Below are 25,889 nucleotides of genomic sequence, written 5' to 3'. Positions count from 1 at the left end.
AACCATTCATGATATAACGATAAGTGAAAAAAGAAAAAAAAAAGGAACATCACATACACTGTGAAGCGCTACATCTGTAGAGTATGTGCACGTGACAAACTCTACAAGGCAATCCAAACAGGAGATCAGCTGCTCTCCAAGGGTGGGCGATTACACGGTGAGTTCTTTTTCTATTATTAAAATATTTTTACCACACCTAAAATAAGGCATCTAAACAAAAGCAGAGCATTAAGCCTGCAAGCCTACGTGTGGGTATGCACACAAGAGCCTGGGAGGCTCTATTTCCCGAGCTAGGGGGGCAGGGGCCTTCTCAAGGCAGCTGGCTCTGCCTGGGGCTCAAGTGACAAATTCCTCCCGGGCAGTGGCGGTGGGAGCAGAGGGGCCACTCACTGTGAGGACACGGCTGGGTTCTCCCAGCGCAGCACTCGGTAGGCGGCTTCACAGGTGCAGCACAGGCGGCTCAGGAAGGCCTCCAGCTGGATCAAGCTGTGGACACAGGGGGCTTCTGTGAGCCACACACCTTGTCCCACCCATTCACACGGCCTGACATAGCTCTTGGGGCAGTAGAGCCTAGCACTTCACAGGCACAGCTGGCTAGGGATGGCCAGTCTCTCTGAACCCACAGGAGAGGTAAGAGAGCTCAGAGAGCTCGGGAGAAAATTCATACATTTCAGTCCCCTTTTTGGAACCCCTGCTGAGGTGGAAACAGGACAAAAGTTCCTGCTCTGGTCTCTTCCTAGCTATTGATGTTGGGCCAGCTACTTAACTTTTCCAGGGCTGCAATTTCCTCCTCTATAAAACGAGGAGCAGGGTACCCACCTCACAGATACACTGGAACTGTGAGGATAAATGGCAGGAATGTGTCTCCTCCTAGGGTATAAGGCAGACTCACTTGGAGAGGTTTTTTTTAACAGATGCACGCCCAGAAGCAAAGAATACATGCTTCACCCAGATCCTGGTTTCTGAAGGGCTCAAAAAAATTCTAGAGCTAGGGCAGGGAAAGTGTAAGGTGAATCTGAACATCCCATGGTACCACCAAGTAAGGAAGCAACTCAAAAATGATGGAGACATACTGAAAGAACACAAGAGCCAGTTCAAAGAGCTCCTACTGGCCAAGTCTAGGACAATTTGAGATCAAAATAAATAACAACAGTAATGGATTAGAACCCATTGAATAAAATAAAAATCTTGAGTTCCTATTGATAATAAGCAAGAAGGAAAGCTCTTTCTTACAGTAGAATGCCAGCTAATGATGACAATTAGAAAATCACCTTTGCAACCATCGTAGTAATAAACTGATGAAGGCAAGACCCATCAGCAGTCATTTTACAGCAGAGAAACCTCACCCAAGTGATCAAAGTTATTACCTCCCATAATGAGACAGACTTACAGCATGTGCCTCCTGATGTGACACACTGACAACGACACAATGTCACTTGTCATATTCCTGCCAAAAACGCGCAACCTGAATCTAATCACAAGCAACCAAACAATCCCAAATTGGGGGAAATTCTACAAAAGACTAAGCTTGATCCATTTAAAAATGTCACGGTCAGGAGAAAAAAAGACTAAGGAACTGTTACAGGGGACTAAACAGACATAAAAACTAAATGTAATGTATGATTCTAGATTGAATCCTGGATCAGGGGAATTTATATAAAAGATTTTATTAATACAACTGGTAAAATCTGATTATGAACTATATATTAGATAACAGTACTAATGTTAATGTCATTGGTGTAAAATTTCCTAATTTTGATTACAGGACTGTGGATATTTAAGAGAATGTCCTCATTCTTAGGAAATACATGCTGAAGTATTTGATGTAAGTAGGCATGATGTTTGCAACTTACTTTCAAATGGTTCAGGAAGAAAAAAGAAGCCAGTGTGGCAAAATGTTAATAATTGTTCTATCTGGGTAAAGGACACACAAGAGTTCTTTATATTATTCTTGCAACTCTTCTAAGTTTAAAGTCATTTCAAAGTAAAAAGGTTTTTTTAAAAACCACAGATACCCACTCCAGATAACTGACTCAGAATTTCTGGGGCAGGCCCAGGCCTCCGTTTCTTTATAACGTTTTTTTGAAGCTTCGCAGATACCTCTGCTGCCCAGAGAGGGATGAGAACCCTGTTCTATGTCAAGGGAGCCTGGTCTGGGGAGGGCTCAGTAAGTGCCAGCTGCCACTGAAGCCGTTACGGTTAATTTTATTCAACAGTCGTAAGGTGTGTCCTCAGAAGTACCAGCTCTAGCATGTTTAAACAGTTTCTCCATAGTGCAGTGACGATGACTAATATTTACTGAACACTTCCTGGGTACCAGACACTTGTTTAATCTTCACAACCACCTATGAGGTAAGCCTATTATTATCCCATTTAATAGATGAGGAACCTGAGGCACAGGGAGGCTGAGCAACTTGCCCAATGTCACACAGAAAGTAAATGGAAGAGCTGGGATTTGCACCCAGGCAGTGGCTTGTGCAAGCACATGCTTAGTCAAGACCCTAAACCCTCTCTCTAGCGGAAAGAACACAAGCTGTGAAATCAGCTAGATCTGGATTCTCACCCCCGCCTGGTCACCTTCTAGCTGTGTAAGCCTTTTCCCTCATCCATAAACGGAGGATAATAATAGTAGCTACCTCCCACAACTGCTAACAAGATGAAAGGAAATAACATCTGTGGTTTGCCTAATACAATGCCTGGCTTGCAGCAAGCACTCAGCGTGGTGGCTGCTGTCACTGTGACTGTCCCTCACCTCCCTGGCCCCTTCCATACTCACAAGGCCTTCACCTCAGCCACGGCCTCGGGGCGAGACAGGCGAACTCTCTGCAGGTCCTCCTGCCTCACGCTGTGGTATTTCCTCCGCATCAGCTCCGACTCGGGCAGCCGTGCCCGGCAAACCTCCTGAAGGTAGCCCAGAAGGGCGGGCACGGAAATCATGAGGGCACCTGCCGAGTACCACGCGCCTGTGGGAGCAACCACACTGTAGGTAAACAGGCAGCAGCAAGGACCAGGAGGCTCTGCCCACCCAGGTGTCCACATGCTCCCTCGCTCACCTCCTCCACGGCTCTGCCCAAGAGGGCTTTCCTGATGGCCCCGTATGAAGCAGTACATCCCCCCTTACTCTCTACCCCTTAACCCAGCTTTACTTCTCCTCATACCACTTATCATCACATGACAGATCATAGGTATGGTGGTTGTCTCCTCCACGAATGTGGGTTCCTGAAGGCTGGGACTTTGTCCATTTGGTCACGGCTGTAGCCTCAGATCCATTTTTTTAAATACTAAAAAACCTCTGCTAGCACACAGTCAGTGGCTTGTGCCTGAAGTCTGGCCACTGGGAGCTCTTGACAACTGACATTCCGACCTTTGAGACACTGGGGCAAACTGGAAGTCTTTCCTTTGGCTTTTAGGATACCACAGACCACCGTGGACTGAGAAATGGTGAGGCTGAGAGAAAATCAAAGAAGGAACTTCTTCCATGAAAGACGGTACCCCTGAAGCAAGCTAAGAGAGCACCGGGCACAGAGTAAATGTTTATTCAGTGTCTGTCATATGAACCGATTTTCTTTGGAAATATATTTCGAAAAATCTAACAGCCTAGGAAGGATATCTGAGCTTCAATCAGGCAGAGTCCTACTAAGAAACAGAAGATGAGGTCTTATGTGAACTGGGTTTACTTTCAACCCACTGAACCCATATCTCCATAAGAAACAAAGAAGACACTTGAGAAATGTGAGTTTGCTAGAAGAACGAATATGAATATAGGACCAAACTCCTTAGAACATTCTGTCCCAGGTCCTTCACTCACCACTACCCCGCCACCAAGGGGTTCAGCATTCTGCAGCCATCTGCCAGTTCCAACCAGGGAAAGGGCTGGGTCACGGCATGCTTTGTCATAAAAGGTCCCCAGGAAACATCCCTACCCTAGGCCCCTACAGCCACCCACTCACCTACCCACACGTCTACCTCAAAGGCTTCACACCACAGACCCCTCACGGCTGGTGACTGCCCAGCAGCCCTTTTTAGGCTTACTTGCTGAGCTAGAGAAAAATCAATAGACTGACAAAAATCCCTTATCAGCTCACCTTCCTGGTACCCTCACCCATGTCATGCCCCTAAATGACCCTGGAATCATCTTGGAAACCAAAATGGAAAAAGGTCAATGCATCAGCAATTGGTCAAGGAAACAATAATGGGGCCAGCCCCATGATGTAGCAGTTGGGTTCAGCACACTCCGCTTTGGCAGCCCAGGTTCGCGGGTTCGGATCCCAAGTGCGGACCTACACTACTGGTCAGCCATGCTATGGCAGCGACCCACGTACAAAATAGAAGAAGACTGGCACAGACGTTGGCTCAGGGCGAATCTTCCTCAAGCAAAAATAGGAAGACTGGCAACAGATGTTAGCTCAGGCCCAATCTTCCTCAATAACAAAAAAAAAAGGAAAGGATAAAATAATAGCTATAATGCATTGGCTGCTTACTCTGTGTCAGGCACTGTGCTAAGAGTTAAACAGATTATCTCAGTCCTCGCAACTACCCTCTGAGGAAAGCACTGTTATCATCCTCCCTCTAGAGATGAGGAAAATTAGGCCTTAACGGGCAGGTTCTTTAACCTGGTCACATGAGCAGCCCAGCCAGGATTCCAGCCCACAGTGCATCTCTCTGGAGCCTGTGTTCTGATGCCAAGCAGACACAAAGGGAGGCCAACTCCAGGGCAAGCAAGCGGCCGCTTCTCGGAATTCCTCCCCACATTCATTCACAAAAACCCCGGGCCCCTGGAAGCAGTTCTTACCCTCATTCAAAGTGAGGAACAAGATGTTGAGGCCCAGGCAGGTCAGCAAGGAACACAAAGGCGTCTGCCACCTACAACACAGAGAGTCGTGGTCACTGAAGACAGCCGCTCCTCCAGCTGGGAAGGCGGGACGGGCTAGCTCAGGTGGGCCATCAAGAGCAGGAGCAGGAGGAGGGGGCCTGGACCTCAGAGTGTCAAGGAGAAATGAAAAGTGGGCCTCTCACTTGGATAGGTGACCGGGAGAGGAGTTACGGTCACATATCAAGCCCTGGGCTGAGAAAAGGTGTCCTCTCAGAACTAGAAAACCTGTAGAACTTTCTCCCAGAAGGGGGAAGAATTCATTATCTATTAAGAAATCCGTTAACATTGTTTAACCGGTGTTTGTAAGGTTTTAGTCTCTTTAAAGAGGTGAAGATGGCAAACATTATTCTTTAAAATCTTCCTTTATTCTTTTTTACAATTTCATACGAACATTCACTGTGCAAGATTCAGCTAATATGGAAATTGAGAGAATAAAATGTGAAGGATTTCTTTGACCCCATTTGTGACTTTCTCTTATTTCTGTAATTTTGAGAGTCTGTTTTAAACATACATTAATTCAAAAGGAAAAAAATAATAAAGATTTTATTTTAAAACACATTAAAAAATGAAGACAAAACCAGGGTACAGCATTTTCAGCAAACACGCCCCAAGTGAACTGGAACAGATGGAAGCAAACCCAGACCCAGCACCCACCACCACCACCAAATGGCAATGCAGAAGCCCCCAAAGGGGGAAGAAAGAGGAGCAGAGACTCAAGTTGCTGAGGACAAGCAAACACTGCTGGCTTAGTCCCTGGTGAAAGACATTTAACAGGGAAAAAGGAGCACAGATGTAATAATAAAGCCACTGAGACCTACAGTCTAAAGAGCAGTGTCAGTGCATAAGGTGAGGCATCAGAGGAGAGAGACAAATAGAAAAATAAACAGGTAAGCTGCTGGCAAGAAATGTATTCAGAACTCAAAACATATTTTCTTTTGCTCTAATTGGAGTATTTCATACTACTAAATGAGGTGAACTAATTTATGTGCTGCTTTTATTTCTTAATAAAAGTTATGAGTAAGGGAATGAAATGACCTCTCTCTGCCTTTCTCTTAAAATTCAATACACTCCAACTGTACCACCCTAATTAGGCCTCCGAACCATCTAGTGGCAGCTACCAGGTTAAAAGCAAATTAAAAGTCAGGTCTGAGGCCAATCCTATTTCAGAATAAAAACATCACATAGCCATGAGGAGCCTCTCCCATTCTCTCTGATGTCTTCCCTGACACTTTGGTCGTAGAGACCCACCTACTGGAGTAGCTGATCCAGAACAGAGGGGTCTTTTAAAAATCTACTGCAGCTCCAGGCTTCAGACCCAATAGCCAGACCTCAAGATTAGGTCCCTCTTCAAAGTCAAATCCTCTTTACTAAGAAAAGAACAATCAAACACACAAACTAATCTGACAGCCACTTCCACAGACCAGTGCTCCGTCTCCCAGGGCAGAGACCACAAGCTCCTGGGGGCTTTTTAGGCCCCATGCTCCTCCTCCATCCAGCTTTAATCAATCCCACCACATCCTCAGATTTCTAACTTCATGAAATGGAAAAACTCGAACACATTAGCGCCAAGAAGCACTAACAGCCCAGTGGCGGAAAAGGAGAAGGACAGGATATATTTAACATTTGTACTGCCACGAAAGGGCAACACACACACACACACACACACACACACACACACAGTAGAAAACACCAGAGGGTACAGCCCCATGCTCTGCAAAGCCCACCCCCTCCCCCAAGGAAGACCAAAGTTCTTTTCAGCGAGCTGGTCATGGTGGGATTATAAAACAAGCCCCTCCTCACACCATCTCCCTGTACCTTGCACCAAGAGTACAGTGATCTAATCGTAGAGAACACTGCCCTAGAATACTGACTAGCTCATCTTTAGGGATGACGTCATAAATTAAAGGGGTTCTGGGATGAACAAGAAAAATATAGGGCCTTGGTCAGAGTGTTAAAAATAAACCTCCCACTATTTCCAGACTGAGGTAAGAATGAATACTCAATAGCACCCTTAGAGGTTAACCCAATTCCACCCACCCTGCCTCCTACCTGTCTCTCAAGCATCTCAGAGGGTTGAAGGTCTTTATGAGAATCTGATGGAAACTAGAAACTTCTCCCTAGAAATATACTTGTTTGTGCACACACAATTTTACATTCAGTTGCAGGAGATTTATTGACCGCTAAAGCCCCACTCAGACTCCAGGTTAAGAACGTCTGCTCTGTAGGACAACCAGGTTTTATGTAACTCCCACTGAGATGCAGTATTAGGAACACACGACCTTTGCAAAAAAAAAAAGTTTTAACTTGAATCTAATCCCACCTTTAAATCTAACTTCCAGTTTGCACCATGAGGAAGCAACCAGACAAATCGACGTAGGGAATTTTCCAGGATAGTCAGCTGAGTCTCTTCAACATGTCAGTGTCATGAAAGAAGAGACCATTTTAGATGAAGACTTAAGGGACATCATAACCACATAGAATGCACAGTCCTGGATTGGAACCTGATTTGGCCAAAACAATCGTAAACGACATTCTTGAGACAACTGAGGAAATCTGAACATGAACTGGGTATAGGACGATACTGAGGAATTATTGTTAATTTTGTTAGGTATGACATTCCTTTGACTATGAAAAAAATATTATTTAGAGACAAACTGAAGTATTTAGGGAGTGGAATGGCATATATCTGTAATTTAAAGTACTTTAACAGAAGAAATAAAGTGAGCTGAAAAGAGAAAAAAGGAAATTATGAAGGACGAAAATAAAAGCAGAAGAGGAACAAAAAATTTTGAGATCTATAATCCTAAAGGTTCAGGGAAAATGGTACTTGCTTATTCATAGGTATTTGTATTTCTTTAACTTATGTTCAAACTTATATCCTAATCTTAATATTAATTAAGCTAATATTGGGAGAGAAGAAAAATAAAAGCCTGCTCTAGATACAGAATGCTCCATGTTCAAGGCTACCTAGCAGTCCTGAGGTATAAGCTTATTCAGCCACAAAAAAGAAACCCTGGTGAAAGCCCAGATGGTTCTCAGGGCCTGCCTCTCCTGGGTTAGGCCTGAGACACAGGGTGAGCCTGGAATAAGCCCAGAGGCCCAATGGACCTCCCCGAACCGCTCCTCACGAGGGCAGAAAGGACAGCCCAGCCACTGCCTAAATGGCCAGCACAACTACAGAGCAGGAAGGCAGAAGGCCCAGTGGGTCACAGCAACTCCACAAAGGCTGTACCTGAGCAAGTACCGGACACCGTCACCTGCGTCCTTCAGGGGTTCCAGGTAGCTCTCCAGTCTCTTGTAGGACAGAACCAAGTTGAAAAGATCAAACGCTGGGGACTTGGTAGGGGCAGGTGGAGACTCCAGGGAGGCCTCCGGCATCACGCTGGGGCTCACCTCCGGCCCACACCCGTCACGCTCTGATGTCTGCATCCTGTAACCATAATAATTCCTGACATTCCCATTGCACTTCCAATGCCCAACACACTTCTACTTGCATTCATGTGGTGCCCATAATAAACCTGTGAGGCAGGCAGGCCTACCAGTGGAAGGCCCACTTCACAGAGGAGGAAACTGATCTTCAGCAAGGTGAAGAGAATTACCCAGATATAAAATCCTGCTCTTCTGACTCTCCATCTAATGTTCTTTTCCCCACAGACCCACCAAGAGTGTAAACCATAAAGCCCAAGCACAAATGGTTGCTGGGGCAAGGCAGCCTGGCATCTCAAGAGAAATAATGTCCTGAAATATTTTTCTCCCATTCTTTACCTGGTTAATTCCTACTCATCCTTCAGGTATTGACAAACATCACTCCCTTGCTCTGAGAAGTCTTTGCCAACACCCCCAGTCTGGACTGGGAGACTCTTCCCAATTCTCCCAAAGGATCATGTACTCACCCTAAAAGCATTCATCGCACCAAAGTAAAACTCCCTGCTTTCTTGCCAGTCTGCCCCTCTTAACCTTGAGCTCCACCAGGTCAAAGACCATGTCTACCATTCACCACTGTTTCTGCACACAATGGGCACATAACAAATGCTGACGAATGAGGGAAGGACGAATGAGTGAAAGAACTGCCCATCCTCTAGAACCCCAGTGCTTTCCTCTGCCCTGCCCCATCTTCTAACTGACCCGGCTCCCTTCTGCTCCCAACAACTTCCTGGACCATCCTTGCACATTACCCTCCCCTTATCCCCCCTTGAACCCCGGGACAGTCATCACCTTCCAAAACGCCCCATTCCCATCTCTCTTCTCTGATGAGGAGAGCCACTGGGACTCGCACCCTCTTTCCTAATTTCCAAGTCCTACCCAAACGCTAAGCAGAAAACAAGGGGGCGGAACCTTGGCGCACAGCAACAGAAACCAGTCCCAGGCAATGGGATGCGATCAAACCTGGGGGGGGGGGGTGACAAAGGGGCCACCGAAATCCCCCCAGGTAGAGCTAGGACGAAAAGCCCCAGGGAGAGGGCGAGATAGGAGCCCAGGAGGGTGTGAAGCAGGTCGGCGCCGGCACGGGCCCGGACCACGACGTCTGCAGCCCAAGGAGCCTGACGATGCCCTGCGGACCTGACCAGGGAAGGCCACGCCCGAGGCCAAAGGGCCAGCAGGTGGCGGCCCCCAGACGCCCAACTCCCCACAATCGGCGAAGACACGGGGGTAGAGAGGGGATGGCACCTCACCTACCCGGTCGTTGGGCTGTAGGGGGGAGGGGCGGGGACGGCCACGGGGCACTGCTAGAGCTACTGAGCCCCCGAGCGTTTCCTCAGGCCCGCCCCACCCCGACGACGCGTTTCTCCCCTGGTCGGCTCTGATGTCTCAGCTCCGAGAGGTTCCTCCACCTCCCGCGCCGCTACCGCTTCCGGGACGCGAATTGCTCTGCGGCGGCGTGCCCGTGACGTCATCGCGCCCGCCCCGCCTCCGCTCCCGCTCCGGGGTTTAGCTCCGCCCGCTCTAGCACAGGTGAGCGCCCTCGTCAGCACTGCGCCTGCGCGCCTTCCCCTCCCCGGCCCCGCCTGACTTAAAGCTGTCTCTGCGCGACAGCGATTCGCAAAATCCTGCGGGGACCTGGGAGCACGCCCTTGGGGATCCTGCACCTCGCTGTCCCTCCTCGCTCTGAAGGATTCCGGCAGAGAACAGTTGGGGAGAAGCTAAGCTGACGAATTGAGGTCTGCATCCTCTTCCCAACCCCCAACTTTGGCACTTACCTCCCCGACTCAGGACCGGGAGCCCAGGAGAGGCGGAAACCATATCCTATATGCCCGATGCCTAGCAGAGAATGCAATTCCGTTCAGTGTTTCCTAAGTAGCTACTGTGTACAGGGGCCTGTGCAAGCCTTTCCCAACTCACTCCACTTCTCACGATGTTGTCCAGTTAATCTCCCTTAAAGCGTGGATCCTATGGCTTGGCATTAATTACACCAGCACTTATTTACTGAGAGCTTACAAGGCGCCAGGCACTGGACTAAGCTCTCCATAGGCATTATCTTATCTAGTTCTCCAGCAATCCTGTTAGGGTTATCGCCATTTTACAGACGAGGAATCTGAGACATGTTAAGGAACCTCATCAATGTCATTCGGCCGATATGCAACTGGGAGCTGGGATTTGATTCTCATGTGTCATGTGACCCCAGCACCTTCAACCATACCGCCACCCACCTTAGCCTGCGTTTACTGGCCTCATCCCCTGCTAATCCACCCTTCAGGAGCCTCTTAACTTCAGAACCCCTTCATTGTTGCCTTCAAATGCCCCTTGCACTCAGGTCTCCTTGCATTGCTTGTACTGTGAACTTGGAGAGGAATGCCCTTCCCCCAGTCTTGGTTCGTCCAAATCCAACCTATTCATCTAAGCAGGAGTCAAATGTCTGTACCCCTTTCCTGATTGCCCCATCTAGAAGTAATCACTTTCCCCTCCAAACAGCTAGAATGTAGACAGACCCACTAGGCTGTATTCAGAAATCCCCTACCTCTTAGAGGAATGGGCCTGGCTTGTGACTGGGCCAGGCCTCTCCACTGGACTCTGCCTCCCCTCCTTTAGGATGAGTCTAGGGGAAATACAGAAAGAAGAATTTTTTTTCTTCATATTTTAACTACTTGAAATTCTACCATCAGTAATTTACTCCAAAGGTAAATTTCAGTTTCTTTGCAATTCCTCCTCCTCGGGTCTGCCTGGACCACTCGCCTCTGGCTGGCTGTGGCTGGTAGTATTATTGGTTCTCTCTTCTGGCAGCTATAGAATTGAAGGATATTATTCAAGAATCCCTAGACATTATTTGGGGGGACATTGGAGAATACAACAAGGCTCTAAAGACAGAAGGGGACAACAGTCAGGCCAACATCACTGAACAACGGCTTCCCCTGGTAATTAGAGACTGGTCAGCTGGACTCTGCTTTCTGGGGTCTGACTCTGATTTTTTATAATCAGATTCTCCTAGTTCCTTCTTCCCCTTCTCCAACATTCTAAGTCTCCATTCTTTGGCTCAAATCCTGGTGCCACTGATGTTTTCCCCTGGATAGCAGATAGGTAGAAAAGACTAAGAAAATAAAATAGGAAAAGAGGATAATTGATACCTTAACTTGACACTTTTCAGAGGTTAGTCTTTGCATCTATAAGCAAGGGGGTGTGTATGACCCACATAATTGACTCATAAACCTCCCGTGGCCCTTGGAAAAATACTAGGGGGAAATGCTGGGTAGAAAAAGCTGGAAAAATGGGAGTGGGAAGAGGGAAGGGAATGTCTAATCAGTCTTCCTCCACCAGATGGCTCCCTTGCCCACTCTTACGTAGACCATGGGGTTTCAGGGGCATCGCTAAACTTTGAGTTTCTTTCTTTCTTTCTTTCTTTTTTTTTTGAGGAAGATTGGCCCTGCACTAACATCTGTTGCCAATCTTCCTTTTTTCTTTTTTCTCCCCAAAGCCCCAGTACATAGTTGTGTATCATAGTTGTAGAGTTGTAGCTCTTCTATGTGGGACGCTGTCTCAGCATGGCTTGATGAGCGGTGAGTAGGTCCATGCTCAGGATTTGAACCAGCGAACCCTGGGCCGCTGAAGTGGAATGCACAAACTTAACTGCTACGCCGCCAGGCTGGCCCCTAAACTTCGAGTTTCTGGCTGTGGTCTCTCATGCCACCATTTCCACAGTATACTAGATCTTCTCATGCTTCTAGCTGTATTAGTTATCTCTTGCTCCGTAAGAAATGATTTCAAAACTTAGTGGCTTAAAATCATAATAAATATATATTATCTCATGTTGGTTTTTGGCTTTTGGGTGGTTTGGGTCAGGAGATCGTGAGTGGCTTGGAGGGCAGTTTTGGCTCAGGACTTTCATGAGGTTGCAGTCAGACGTTGGCCAGGGCTGCTATCATGTGGGGGCTTGATGGGCTAGAGGACCGGTTTCCACCGTGGCTTCCTCAGGTGACCTGTTGGCAAGTTGATGCTGGCATTCTTTTTTTTTTTTTTTTGCTGGGAAAGATTCACCCTGAGCTAACATCTGTTGCCAATCTTCCTCTCTCTTTTTTTTTCCCTCCCCAAAGCCCTGGTACATAGTTGTATATTCTAGTTGTGAGTTCTTCTAGTTCTTCTATGTGAGCCACTGCCATAGCATGGCTACTGACAGACAAGTCGTGTGGTTCCACACCCAGGAACTGAACGTAGGCCGCTGAAGCAGCGTGTGCCTAACTTCAACTGCTAGGCCATCAGGGCTGGCTCGATGCTGGCATTCTTACGCTGACAAGCTGGCAGGAGGTTTCAGTTCCTCTTCACTTGGGACTCTCCAGAAGGCATCTTGAATGTCCTCATGACATGGCAGCTGACTGCCCTCAGAGTGAGAGATCCAAGAGTAAGCGAGGCAGGAGCCAAGAGTTCTTCTATGGTATATCCTTAGAAGTCGCACACTGTCATTTTCACCATATCCTATTGGTTTTATAGGTCAGAACTATTCAATGTCCCAATGCACAATGGGTGGATTATACAAGAGCATGCTTACCAGCAGGTGCAAATAACTGATGCCATCTTGGAGGCCGTGTGGGAGGCTGGCGACTATGTGCTGCTCCGTTGGCTTAGAATACCCTTCCCCTCCACTTGACCTCATCTCGCTCACCTTTTAACATCTAGCTTGAATGTCAGGTCCTTTGTGAAGCCTTCCCCAAATAATTCTTCATTTCCTCTTCTGTGTTTACATAGAACTCTGATCCATCTCTATTATGCACCTATCACTTTGCATTTCAGTCTATCTCTTGAACATGACTGTTTCCCCCATTGTGCCCTGAGTTCCTGAGAGCAGGGAGACTGAAACTTAACATCTTGGCAGCCCGAGTTTCTGCCAAGTATAGAGCCTTGGCATAGTAAGTACTCCATGAATGCTTGCTTTAAAATAAATGAATAAAACAGAAAATAACAAGTATTGGTGAGGATGTGGAGAAACAACCCTTGTGCACTGTTGGGGGGAATGTAAATGGTGCAGCCTCTATGAAAAACAATATGGCAGTTCCTCAAAAAATTAAGTATAGCATTACCGTATGATCTAGCAATGGCACTTCTGGGTATATACCCAAAAGAATTAAAAGCAGAGTCTCAAAGAGATATTTGTACACCTATGTTCACAGCAGCATTATTCACAATAGACAAAAAGTGGAAGCAACCCAAGTGTCTATTAATGGATGAATCGATACACAAAATGTGATGTATACATACAATGGACTATTATTCAGCCTGAAAAAGTAAGAAAACTCTGACACATGTTACAACGTGGATGAACCTTGAGGACATTATGCTAAGTGAAATAAACCAGTCACAAAAAGACAAATACTGTAGCATTCCACTTATATGAGCTACCTAGACTAGCCAAATTCATAGAGACAGAAAGTAAAACAGCGGTTACCAGGGGCTAGAGGGAGAGGAGAATGGGGTGTTATTGTTTAATGGGTATAGGTTCACCTTTGCAAGATGAGAAGAGTTCTGGAGATGGCTGCACAACAATGTGAACATACTTAATACCACTGAACTGTACACTTGAAAAATGGTTGAGATGGTCAATTTCATTTGTGTATTTTGCCACAATTAAAATAATTTTTAATGAAAGAATGACGGATAAACAAAGTGTGATAGCCATTCAATGGAATATTATTCACCATAAAAAGGAATGCAGTACTGACACATGCTACAACATGGATGAACTTTGAAAACATTATGCTATATGAAAGAAGCCAGATACCAAAGGCCACATATTGTATGATTCCACTTACATGAAATGTCCAGAATAGACAAACCTGTAGAGATGGAAGGTAGATTGGTGGTTGCCAGGGACTAGGAAGCAGAAGGCATTGGGAGTGACTGCTAACAAGTACAGGGTTTCTTTCTGGAGTGATGGAAATGTTCTGGAATTGGACAGTGGTGATGCTTGCACAACTTTGTGAATATACTAAGACCACTGAATTGTACAAACTTTAAAACTGGGAATTTTTATGTTATGTTGTGTGAAATTTTATGTTAGTTGTGATACACATGTTGACTAGAAATGATTTGACTTAATTTGAATTATGTTTCAATTTTGAAAATGAATGAATAAATGAAAGAAATATTTGGTATGTATTTTTAGATTCTCTTTAATGTTTCGATTTTCTCTAGTATTTAAACTTAATATTTGAGTGTATTTTTGGATTAATAGCTCACTGCTATTGTTCCGAAAAGTGTTCAATAAATACATCTTTATGTTCTTGTACCTGGGAAAGAAGTACTCATGAGTAATGAGTTTTCCAGCTGAAACAGTGAGTTGTCGGACAAACACAGCAAGGAAATGAATGTCTGCTGTTACATTCTTACTCAATAGCTCTTGGCAGCCATGAAAACAACCATTCATCAAACAGGGGCACAAAAATAGTCTCACAGAGCAAGGCAGTGAAAACCTCAGCAATAAAACCTTGTGGCCTCCTGTGAAAGAGACAGTTAACTGTCCACGAAAAAGCCCTGTTCCTCTTTCCACGGCATAGAGTTGTGGCTGGGCAGCAGATGCCCAGCCAGGGACTACATTTCCCAGTCCCCTTGCATATAGATCGGGTCATGTGATTCCCCAAAGGAAGGGAGTGGAAGTGATGAGCATCATTTCCAGACCAAGGCATTTAAAAGTCAGAAATCTACTCCTCCCTCTCTTCTCCCAAATGCCAGCTCAATGCAGATGGGATGGCTGGGCCACAGGTGGAAGGAGCCTGAATCCCCGAATCATCACGTAGTGGAACACCTCCCAATGACCTGGAATATTCACGATGGACGGTTATGTGAAGAAGAAATAAGTGTAAGCGAACAACAAATAGGTTTTTAATTATATTAAGCTACTGAAATGTTGAAGTGTATTTGTTACAGCAGCTAAACGTTAATATTCATTCATTCCACCAATGCACTATTTACTATGTGCCTTTCTTGGGCATATAGAGATGAGTAGCCTGGAATTTTTTCCTTGAAAATTTCTAATTCTAAATTGGAGAATTAGTGAGAGAGACAACTTGAATAAATATGCCATCGAGTAAGGGTAGTAAATGACCACCAAAAATACCTAAATGGACCAGTTTCCGTTAAAAAAAAATTGAAAGAATTAACAAAAAACTTCCTAAATGGCATCAGGCCCAGATTATTTTAAAGACAAATTCATCGAACTCATCAATAAAATGATATGGTTAGGGGCTGGCCCCACAGCCTAGTGGTTATGTTCAGCATGCTCTGCTTTCGTAGCCCGGGTTCAGTTCCTGGGCACAGACCTACATCACTCACTGTTGGCCATACTGAGGCAGCAACCCACATACAAAATAGAAGAAGACTGGCACAGATGTTAGCTCAGGGTGAATCTTCCTCAGGAAAAAAAAAAATCATATGGTTAAACTATTCCAGAGAACAGAACAAGATGGAAAACTTTCCAATTTATTCTAAGCCCAGAATTACCATCCCTGATACAAGTGCCAGGTGAGAGCACACACACACACCCACACACACAAATTTCATCTGGAATATAGCCAATTTAAAAATGATAAAAAGAATGTACCTACCATGCAACTGAGCCACTCCACTGCTAGGTATTTACCCAAGAGAAATGACAGCATATGTCCACACAAAGACTTGTACAGAATGTTCATAACAGCTTTATTTGCAATAACCAAAAACTTGAAACAACACAAATGTCCACCAACAGGTGAATGGATAAACAAATCATAGTATATCCCTACAATGGAATAATACTCAGCAATAAAAATGAATGAACTATTGTTACCACAATATCATGAATGAATCTCAAAATAATTGAGTAAAAGAAGCCAGATACTGCCCCTCCCCCAGAAAAAAAAAGCACATACTGTACATTCCACTTATATAAACTAATGTATAGTCACAGGAAGCAGAGCAGTGTTTGTCTGGGGTGGGGAGATGGGAAGGAGAAAAAGAGATTACAAAGGGGCACGGGGAGGCTTTTGGGCTTTATGGATATATTCAAAGTCTTAACTGTGGTGATGGTTTCACAAGGGTGTACATGTGTCAAAACCCTTCAAAGGGTACATTTAAACTATGCACAGTTTAATGTACATCAAGTGTACCCTAATAAATCTGTTTTTTAAAAAAAGAAGTAGCTAGGCGACCACTTCACCTCTCTGAGCCTTATCGACAAAATGCAGTTTTTATCTACACTATTTATCTGTTGATATGAGGAAGAGATGAAATAATTAATGTAAAAATATTTTGCAAACTGTGAATACGATATGGACATTGTGTAATCTTTATTACTATTAATACCATTACTATTAATACCATTAATGATATGTGATATCATTATCACAGTCACTACAAAAAGACCCCATCACCTTGGACTTCTGGCACCCTACATTAAGATCACTGATGTAGTTCATCAAATTAACTTAAAAGAAAAAACAAACCCAGTAAGTTCACAAGTTCCTAGGGATGGCTGGGAGAAGAAGGCAACAAGCTGATAAATACAACAGAGTTTACCAAGGAAGTGAAGAAAGACATGTTGTGAAATGCTCAGATATGCAACAGCTAGAGAAGCCAAGGACGTAACCGTTCCTGGAAATGCCCCCGTGCCTGCACAAATTTTGATTTGAATGCAATCATGGAAGATCCTCCAAACACATAATGAGGGGAGTCTCTGAACGTCCCACTACTGACACCTGAGAACTCGTGGTCAGTTCATCTCTCCAATTGGACTGGAACCCCAGGAAACAAGATGAGATCAGTGAGTCCTCCCTCCAGGCCAAAAGGAGGCAGAAGGGCTTGGAGCACAGAGGCTCAGTCTGGGGATTGCAAAAGGGAATCAAAAGGAGGGCAAAGAGGGAACTCGGATTCTGTATAGAAGAAGAAGGTCCCGACCTTCAGGTAGGTAACAATAATTTTTAACACTTCTGTGCCATCTTTTCAAGAAAGCTCAAATCTGGACAGGGAAAGAACAGTAGAGGGATCAATCCATGGCTGATGAGATTGTCATTCCTCGAGAGACAGGAGGGAGAGAGCCAGCTTGGAGTGGAGGAGAAGGGAATTAACACTTCTGAGCACTTACTGTGGCTCAGGCTCATCATTTTACAAACATTATCTTATAAAGTCCTCCCAACAGCGTTGCCCTGCTGAGAGCTGAGCTGCATGGACAATGGCCAGGCACTCTACTCTGCTCCATGTGCGTCATCTCCTCAAGCCCTTTCAACAGCACAGTGAGGTAGGTACTAGTATTACCCCCACTTACTAAGTGATAAAGCTGAGACCAAAGAGCTTTAGTAAATTACCTAAGATCAGACAACCGATAAGAAATTCGGCTCACCTCAGACATCACAGGCTGAGCTCACTTAAAAATTAGAGTCAGTCATGCCAACTGCCTAGGGGACACAGAAGGAGACAGCACCAAGTACAGGACAAGATTGCGAAAGGTGGAGGGTTCAGTATCCAAAAGTTCAGGGTCAGGTCAGGTGGCCACACCTATGGCACGGGGCCTTGAGAGGGAGGAGGGCTGGGTGGCGGGGTAGTCTTAACATATCCTTCTTACATCTGGCAGACAGGACTGTCTCCAAGGACCGGGAGAGTGACCTCAGCACAACGAGCTGATTAAACCTGAAGGCTAACTATCCAGTTTCATTGTAACTGGGAAGAGAGAAGCTGACGTAATTCAGATTTGTAATAATATAACAAACTTTCTTTACAGTATTTCCTTCCCGCCTTAGCTCAAGATATAACTATCACAAAATCCAGCGTAGCTCTGGGTGAAGTCTTTGGACGGTTGGGAGAACCAATCTGTCTGCTGGGAAATCCTCTGATACAGCATGGCATAGTAGCATAGACCTGAGTTTGAATCTTGTTTCTGTCACTTAGGCAAGAGCCCTGGGAAAATCAGTTTACCCTTCTGAGCCTGTCTCCACATCTGTTAAGTGGAGGTATATAATACTTTATGGGCTTGTGAAGATAAGAGATGTTATATAAGGTATCCATCATGTTCTTGGCTCATTGCAGACACTTCATAAAGTTAGTTCCCTTTCTCGCCTCTCCCAACCTTGACCCAGAAGTGCTTCACAACCGGGGCGTCAGAGCGCCCCCTTCAGGCCTCCTGGAGATGCAGCAAGGAGAACCTGCACCCTACCCCAGGAAGATGCAGGTATGAAGCCTCAGAGGAACTGCCTCTGGGAGCTTGTCCTCACCTCTGCTAGCAAAGGAACATCACAGCCTTGATGCCTACAAAATCCCAGATAGCCACCCAGTTCAAAAGGAATGGGGTCATGGAAGAGGGAGGGCAAAAGGGCTTTCAGACCAGGAGCCAGACTGGAATTTTCCGCAGGCTGATGACGTTGGTGTGGGTGCTCCACACCCTCCTACTGGCTATGCCCAGTGCTCTCCTTGGATTCTGGCCACCTCCCCAGCATACCTCTCCTTTGTCCCACGGGGCCCAGAGAGTGTCAGGCCCTCCTCACCTCTTTCCAGCTGCCCCCACTAACCCTAGTCCTTAATGTTCCTCTCCCCAGACTGGCTATGAAGTGAGATACAGCTGCCCCAGTGCTCCCTCCCTCTTTGTTACTGGGCGGTGTGGCGCCAGAAAGAGTACAGACCTGGGCAAGCCACTTCATCTCCTAAGCCTCAGTTTCCTCACCAGTAAAAAAAGGCCCTGTTTTAAGGGTTTTGCTAAGATCTCCATAGGAAGCAGCTAAGGAAGTAACAAAGTTAACCGACGTGAGGTAATTATAAATGTTCCAGAAAGCTCACAAAATTCTTGCAGTCTCTGGCTGTTCATACGGACATTTAGAGAGGGTTAGAACTATATTATCGTCAAATTTGAAAAGCAAGTTGTAGAAGAGTCTGAATGTATTATATACGTGTGTGTTCGTGTGTTTCCATGTGTATTTCATTCGTTATAAAAATTAAGGAAGGAGAGTTAATAGTTAAGAATGGTTTACATCTAGGGAGTGAGATTAGGATGATCAAATGACTTCTCTTTTTACTTTGTACACTTTTGTATAGTTTAGATTTTTTTAATGGGTATATAGTGCTATTTTGTTTTGCAAATAACTACTGTAACAAACAAAACAATAAATACATAAATAAATAGTGCTAACCAGACCTTTCTCTCTCATATCCCTGCTTTTTCCTTTTATCCCTGAAAATGTTGGCTTATTAGCTCCCTTTCTCACCACGAACCACCCCACCCTTATCCCTAGAAAAGCAGGAAAAGTAATAGACATAAATGAGCTATTACTCATTTACAAATCCCTGGGATTCCCCAGACTCAGATGGGCTCATTACATCCCTGAGGAGCAGTGTCTTATTTCAAAGTGCCCTCAGCATTAAACAGGAAATGTCAGATTAGACTGTTCCTGAACACCTGGTCTCCAGGAGGGAAACCCAAACTCTACCTAAACTTCAGAGCCTGCAGGGGATCACAGGGGTTTAGCAACTGGCTGCGAGGGTAATGAGAGAACATCTACCTTCCAGCCCCATCCTGCCACTGCCTGTGTGACTGTGGATAAAGCCCTTCTCCTCTAAGGGGCTCCATATCCTCTACAGAATGGGGGTGACAATGCCAGCCTCTAAGACTGTTGAGATCAAATAAGGAAATGCAGGTAGAAGCACATTTTCAATTGCAAAATGCTCCACCAAACTGAGGTAGAGCAGAGGGCTTAACCAGCCTTTGCATAAAGGGGGAGAGGAGGGACTTTTTGAGTGAAATTCATGAATAGCCCCAGAGGGAAGAGGGGAGTAAGAGAGGGGCCTTGGCAGTGGTGACATTTCTTCCACTCTGGAAATCCCAAACCAAACCAGGAAGAGGAGGGTGTGCGTTGCGTGTTGGGCAGGGTGCTTTGGAAGAGAGTGAGTGTGGAGCACACGGAGCACCAGATCCTTGTTCTAGCTGGGTTTTGAGATCTGCCAGCAGAATCCTATTTCCTGGCCGCATACTTCAGGCCCAGGGCGCAGGAGGGAGGAGCGGCCAAGGAAGCCTGTTAACTCTACCCTCAGGCCCTTTCCAGAGCACTGTCAGTCAGCAGGCTGTGGCTGGAATAGGAGGAAAACCAAGTGGGGTGTGTGCAGGAGAAAACACCAGAGCAGGCAGGGGTTTGCAGGAAAGAACCAGAGCCTGGGCTCTAGGAGACCCCACTCTGCCCCTAGTCAGCTAGGTGACATTAGACGTTGCCACTCCACCCTGGGGCTCATTTCCCCTTCTGTAAGTGATGGGGTTGCACTAGAACAGGACCCTTCTGGTTCCATGACCACAGTCATTCTGAGGCTGCCCATCAGGCACTGGAGCTTCCCAAACAGAGGGCCCATTGAGAGCCAGGACAGCAGCCTCTGGAATCCCCTCCAGCCTCGGCCAGAAACAGACACGGGCAGTTCTCTTCCCTCTGGTTCCCGTGTCCTGCCCTAACTGTACTGGAAATCTGGGAAAGCGGGGGAGGCAGAGAGGAATCAGAAAACAGGGCAGTGTGGCATAACGAGAAGATGGAGGGAGGCAGGGGGACCTAGCACAGAGGGTCACTGCAGGGGTCCAGGAGAGAAGACACATGCCCCAAGACCAGACAGACCAAACTTTATTTAGAAAAGCATATTAGTAATCACCACTAAACTACTGAATGAGGCACATGTGTCCCCTCTCCCTACCCACGCTCACCCCTCCCACTCCCACCCTTCCTTCTGGCCTTTGTAGAATACTGGAGACATCATCTCGTGTGTCCACAAGTGGTCCCAGACTTTTGGGCTGAGAGCAGCCCACGGTGGTCTCGGGCTGGACTGAGTCCTGGAGTCCAAAGAGGGCAGCCAATGAGACTGCCTCCAGTACCCAAAAGTTCCAGGCCAGGTCAGGTGGCCATTTCTATGGCACAAGGCCTCGAGGGCGAGGAGAGGATGGGAGTGGGGGCCGTCTTACATATCCTTCTCATATCTGGAGAAACAGCTGGAGGCCAAGTGGAAAGGCACATCTAGAAGAGCCAGTGAGTCCTGGAATGTTTCAGGCACATCTGGATGGATAAGGTACCATGAAGGCCAAGGAGCTGTCTGCTCCTGAGTAAGGTCACCTGCCCACAGACAGAGCACCATGGGCTGGGGGGCTAAGAAGAAGTCTTCGGGGGGCTGGATCTGAGCTGAGAATACAGCTTAGACAGTGATCTAAAAAAAGAGGAAAGGAACAAAAGCTGGAGCTAAAACCCATTGTTCAGGGCAGAGAGGCACACAGCTCAGTTTCAGGAGTCTGGAATCTTCTGCCCAAGTCATAGCATAAGGAGAATCAGGATTTCTCTCATGTTAAGGCAAAATGAATCTTCACCCATCTTGGCTCTTCTACTGGATGGTGTTCAACGGAAGCTGCCGGGCAGAGGTCGTTCCCTCTCCCCACTCTGAAACCCTCTGCTGGCCCAGGCCAGAATGGTGTTGCCGACCCAGGGAAACAGGCCCTGGGAGAGGTCGGCATGAGCGGCTCCAGGAATCTGCCTGGCCTCAGCAACATGGAAACCTGCAACAGAAGAACCAAAGTCACTGGGTTTCTGAGGCACCCCAAGGATCTCAGCAAAGCCCACCCCCAGGCTCTGGCTGGCACCTGTGGCTGGGGCTGAGGGAACAGTTACCCTGTCTGGAGTATGGGAGCAGGACGCCAGCTTAACCGAGACACTGAAGATAACCATGCTAACAATATCTAACATGTACTGATCCCCTACTGTATACAGTACAGCCTGGTCCAGGCTGCCAGGGTTCAAATCCTAGCTCCACCATCCGCTAGCTGGGAGACTCTGGATAAGTTACTTAACCTCTCTGTGACTCACTTTCCTCATACAGAATGGGACTAATATTTGGGACTAATAATAAAACCCTCCTCAATAGGGTTGTTGAGAGAATGAAATGAAATGTCTAGCAAGACTAGACAAATGCTCCGATAGTGACTGTAAAACTTACATAAGTGCTCCCCACCCCCACCCAGATCTGCACAACTACAACAGAGAAACCTAACACCTCTCCACTTAAGCCATAAAAACATGCTCACAAAAACACACTCAGGCTCCCCTATTCTAGTTTCTAATCCAGAGAGGATTGAATTTTTCAAAGAGCAGACTTTGAAGGATTTAGCAAAAAGGTTGAATAGTCACAACTCTTTGGACATTGTGGTTATTATTGTCACCCCTCCAACTTGTTCTCCGAATAAAAATCCTATAACTTATAGAAAAGGAAGGGGCTCTGTATTTCTATTCAAAGGCCTATGACCCACCCACCCCCACCCTCGAAAACCAAGAATTGTTTTACCTTACAGAGGCGGGGCCAGCTGCTCACCTCAGCTCCAGAAAGTTTATTTCTCTTTGGTGAGTGTGACCACTGCTCACGGTCAAGGCCAGGATCTCTTACAGGTGATGTTCCTTTTGACTGGGAAACCATCTGGATAACCTTGGTTTCATTTCCCAAAGAATGTAAAGGAATGTTCAAATCCACCAGTTCCCAGGCCTCTGGCTGGCCTGGTGGGGCAGCTATCTTCTCCCTTTGCTAGAGAAATTCCTTGGGAAAGGGAGGGAGCTCCCAAATCTTCACAGACCATAGCCAATGAGTTGGGCCCCTTAGGAATGAATGAGAACCCAGACAGCACAGGGCTGCTGGGAACCTTAAGGTGGGAACAACTGGCCCAGGTCCAGAGGCAGTTAACACTGTAAACTAAATTTCCTGGGCTTCTTTTACAGCAGGACTTCTCAGAGCCTATAATATGCTAATGAGCATCGTGAATCTCCAAGAAGGGGAGACAGCACCTTTAACAAACCCATTTGGCCTTGCAACCCTCTTTTGGAGGGTAGTTCCTGAGCCAGAATTCCTCGGAACACCCACTGCTTTCATGTAAACAGTGCTGGACTGGGAGCCCCGAGACGGGGTTCTAATCTTATTCTGGCTGTACCCAGGAGCAAGCTCCGTCTCCATCTGTAAAAAGATGGAGTGGGGCTCACCCTAACATTCCTTGACGGTGTTGTGGGATCCCTAACGCAAAGTGATGTTGGTAGGTGGGGACGGAGTAGAAGCCTGTGAGAGGAAGCCTGGGAAAGCCAGGCCGGGGAAGCTAGTGTGCGTTGGGCTGGCCTCCAGGAACCGCGAGGACAAAGGCTGAGCAGGCAGAGGAGAGAGTGAGACTCCTAGGTGTAAGGGGGCAGCCTGCGGGCCCTTCCTATCCATCCTCACCTCTCCAAATGGGCCCCACCCCACGACATCAAAGCACCGAGGGATGGGCCAGGAAGGACTGCGCAGGATGCCCGCACAATGCCAAGCTGAAACCAAACTCGTCGCTCATTTCGGGACCAGTGGAGGCCTGTCCCCAGCTCCGCCCGCGGCGGCGTGCCTGCCTTTTACAGCACTCGAGGCTGGAAGAGGGGCCAGGGAAAGGGGTGCTCTTCCGACTGCGGAGCGTGAGGGAGGGGAAAGTGGCGCAGCCAGAAGACTGGTTGCAATTTGGGAGCCTCCCCCGGATCTACGCGGCGCCTGTCCACGTCTCGCTCTCAACAGCGAAGGGGAAGAGGGACCGCAAGGTTTCGCCTCCGGGCGGCCGGTCCGAGAGTGCGCGTCCGCCCCTCGAATGGAGCCCTGCCCTGGTCCCTGGAGACGGCGCGTCCGGTGCAGCGGTCCAGACCCCGGGCGGTGGCGCTGCCGTCGGGAGGGAGCTGCGTGTCAGGGCGCCTGGGCGCGGGCGGCGGCGGGAAGGCAGGGCAAGGGGCGGGTGCCAGGGCGCACGGGCGCGGGGCGGCGGCGGCAGGAAGGACTGGGGCGCTGATCTCCAGGGGGTCCCCCGCCCCGCGGCGCGGCGGCCTCACGCCACCTCCTGCTCGCCCTGGCAGCGGCGGCAGCAGCCGTAGAGCGCCGAGAGCAGGTAGAGGCCGAGGCAGAGGCCGCCGCAGACGGCGGCCGCCAGGAAGGCGTGGTAGGCGCAGGACATCTGGTAATTCTTGAGGTTGCAGTAGCTGTGGCTCTGCGTCTGGTCGATCATGATGCCCGTCGCGGCGCCGTAGAGCGCGGCCGCCAGCAGGTCGTGCGCCACGTTGACCAGGAGCCAGCGCGAGCCCAGCACGGGCACCAGCTCCTGCTTGCCCAGTAGCGTGAGGAAGTAGAGGCCCAGGGTCAGCAGCCAGAAGAGCACGGACACGAAGAGCGCGAAGTGCACGGGGCCCTGGTACCTGCTCGTGGCGATGGTGATCCAGAAGGCGGCGCCGGCCAGCAGCTGCAGCAGCCGCAGCACGCCCAGCGGGCCGCGCAGGAAGGCCCGCTGCAGGCGCACCGCCCCGCGGGCCGCGCGCGCCTGGGGCGGCGGCTGGCGCGGGGGCGGCGGGAGCATGGCCCCCGGGCGCGGTGGCGGCGGCGGCGGCGCCCCGAGCAGCGGAATGGCGGCGCCTTGCTCGCGGGGGCGGCCCGGCTGACGTGCCCGCTGCGCCCGCCGCGGCCTCCTCGCTCCCCTCCTGGTCTTCCTCTTTTCCTCTCCCGTTCTCCCCACCCTTCCTCCCCTCTCTCCTCCCCCCAGCCCTCCTCTCTTTCTCTCTCCCTCTCTCCACCCCTCCTACCCGCCCCTTCCCTTCTCCTCCTCGGTCTCCACCCCTGCTTGCTCCTCCCGGCTTCCTGCCTTCTCTTTGGGCCTCGCTCACCACCCTGGCGCCCCCCTTTCCCGGCGGCGCCAGACTCAGCTCGGATTCCTTCCTCAAGGCAGGGCGGAGGGCACGCGCACCCCCCAGCCCGCCGCGGGCCTTCGGCTCTATCCGGCTAGGCCACGTTTGCCACATTTGGGGCCGCCCAGCCCGCCCTGCGTCCCCGGCTCCAATCCAGCTTCAGAGGGGAAGGCTGTCTTCTGGAGCGTTCTCCCAGCCTCTGGCTGGGCCCCTTTCTTTCTCCTCTCTCCTGTCCTAGCGCCCACCCGGGCCTCCTGGCCCTACCTTGGCGCTGGGGGAAAGCAGTGCTGGGCTTGATCTGACATCCATTCTCACCTGGACATCCGGAATATCCTGCCAGTGCCCACCTCAAACTTACCTGTTCAAAGCTGCGCTCAGACTTTGTCTCAGCCATCCGAGTTCTCCGTGTCAGAGAAAGGGACCATCACCCACCAAAGGCCCCACTGCCTCTCCCACACGCCACAAAGCAAAGTCCTATCAGTCCAACCTCTTTTTCCAACCCTCCTTGCCATGAAGTCTTGCCTAGATTTAAGAATATGCTTCCCCACGTGGCCAGGACACAAACCCAGGTCTAAGAGACAGCAAAGCTCATGTGCTTAACTACGAGGCAAAGCCGCCTGTGATGGATGGAGCCTATGGACGGTTTACGTTATTTCTGTGCTTTACATGTGTTCTCAGTTAAGCCTCAAAACAACCCAGGAGATACATACAGTTATTTTCCTCATTTTGCTGATGAGGAAAAGAAGCCTAGAGGGGTTAAGACCATGAAGCTGGTAATTGCGGCTGGTCTCGCTTCTCTCCCCTTCCCATCCAATCATTTTGCACTGTGGCATCTTTCTAAAACACAGACCTGGTTGCTTATTACACTGCTTCCCCCACTGACCACAGGATGGTGTTCT

The 25,889-nt window shown here is 48.2% G+C and overlaps 2 protein-coding genes across 13 annotated transcripts in view; both read right to left on the bottom strand.

Annotated features, from left to right (window-relative positions):
- The window catches only part of ZFYVE27 (zinc finger FYVE-type containing 27), a 65,652-nt gene extending 55,918 nt beyond the window's left edge, over positions 1-9,734 (bottom strand). For 4 of the 11 annotated variants that reach the window (XM_087432393.1, XM_087432392.1, XM_087432394.1 and 1 more), the window contains exons 1-5: positions 9,551-9,729; positions 8,106-8,303; positions 4,793-4,863; positions 2,777-2,963; positions 391-486 (exon numbers count right to left, since the gene is read on the bottom strand). In XM_087432393.1, coding sequence (XP_087288519.1) covers positions 391-486; positions 2,777-2,963; positions 4,793-4,863; positions 8,106-8,302 — 551 coding nt within the window. In that variant the 5' untranslated portion in view covers position 8,303; positions 9,551-9,729. Of the gene's footprint in view, positions 1-390; positions 487-2,776; positions 2,964-4,792; positions 4,864-8,105; positions 8,304-9,546 lie in introns of all 11 variants that reach the window. The other 7 variants (XM_087432386.1, XM_087432388.1, XM_087432387.1 and 4 more) reach the window with 6 other exon arrangements.
- Positions 9,735-20,892: 11,158 nt separating this feature from the next.
- On the bottom strand, positions 20,893-24,770 carry MARVELD1 (MARVEL domain containing 1). Of its 2 annotated transcripts, none has more exons than XM_004428157.3 (2): positions 22,610-24,770; positions 20,893-21,827 (listed from the first exon to the last, which is right to left on the bottom strand). In XM_004428157.3, the coding sequence occupies exon 1, from the start codon at positions 24,663-24,665 to the stop codon at positions 24,144-24,146; it is 522 nt and encodes a 173-aa protein (XP_004428214.2). In that variant the 5' UTR covers positions 24,666-24,770; the 3' UTR covers positions 20,893-21,827; positions 22,610-24,143. The 2 variants fall into 2 exon arrangements, with proteins under 2 accessions (XP_004428214.2, XP_087288511.1); XM_087432385.1 differs by having other exon boundaries at positions 22,637-24,770.
- Between the last annotated feature and the right edge of the window lie 1,119 nt (positions 24,771-25,889).

Source organism: Ceratotherium simum, chromosome 6 (genome assembly GCF_057802395.1).
Source record: "Ceratotherium simum simum isolate JZ-2026a chromosome 6, ASM5780239v1, whole genome shotgun sequence".
In the NCBI taxonomy this organism is placed as follows: domain Eukaryota; kingdom Metazoa; phylum Chordata; class Mammalia; order Perissodactyla; family Rhinocerotidae; genus Ceratotherium; species Ceratotherium simum.
Note: the sequence above shows the minus strand (reverse complement) of the source record. Positions and strands in the feature narration are given on the sequence as shown.

Excerpts from the sequence above, each read along its gene's own strand:
- MARVELD1 (XM_004428157.3), bottom strand. The coding sequence starts at position 24,665 with ATGCTCCCGCCGCCCCCGCGCCAGCCGCCGCCCCAGGCGCGCGCGGCC.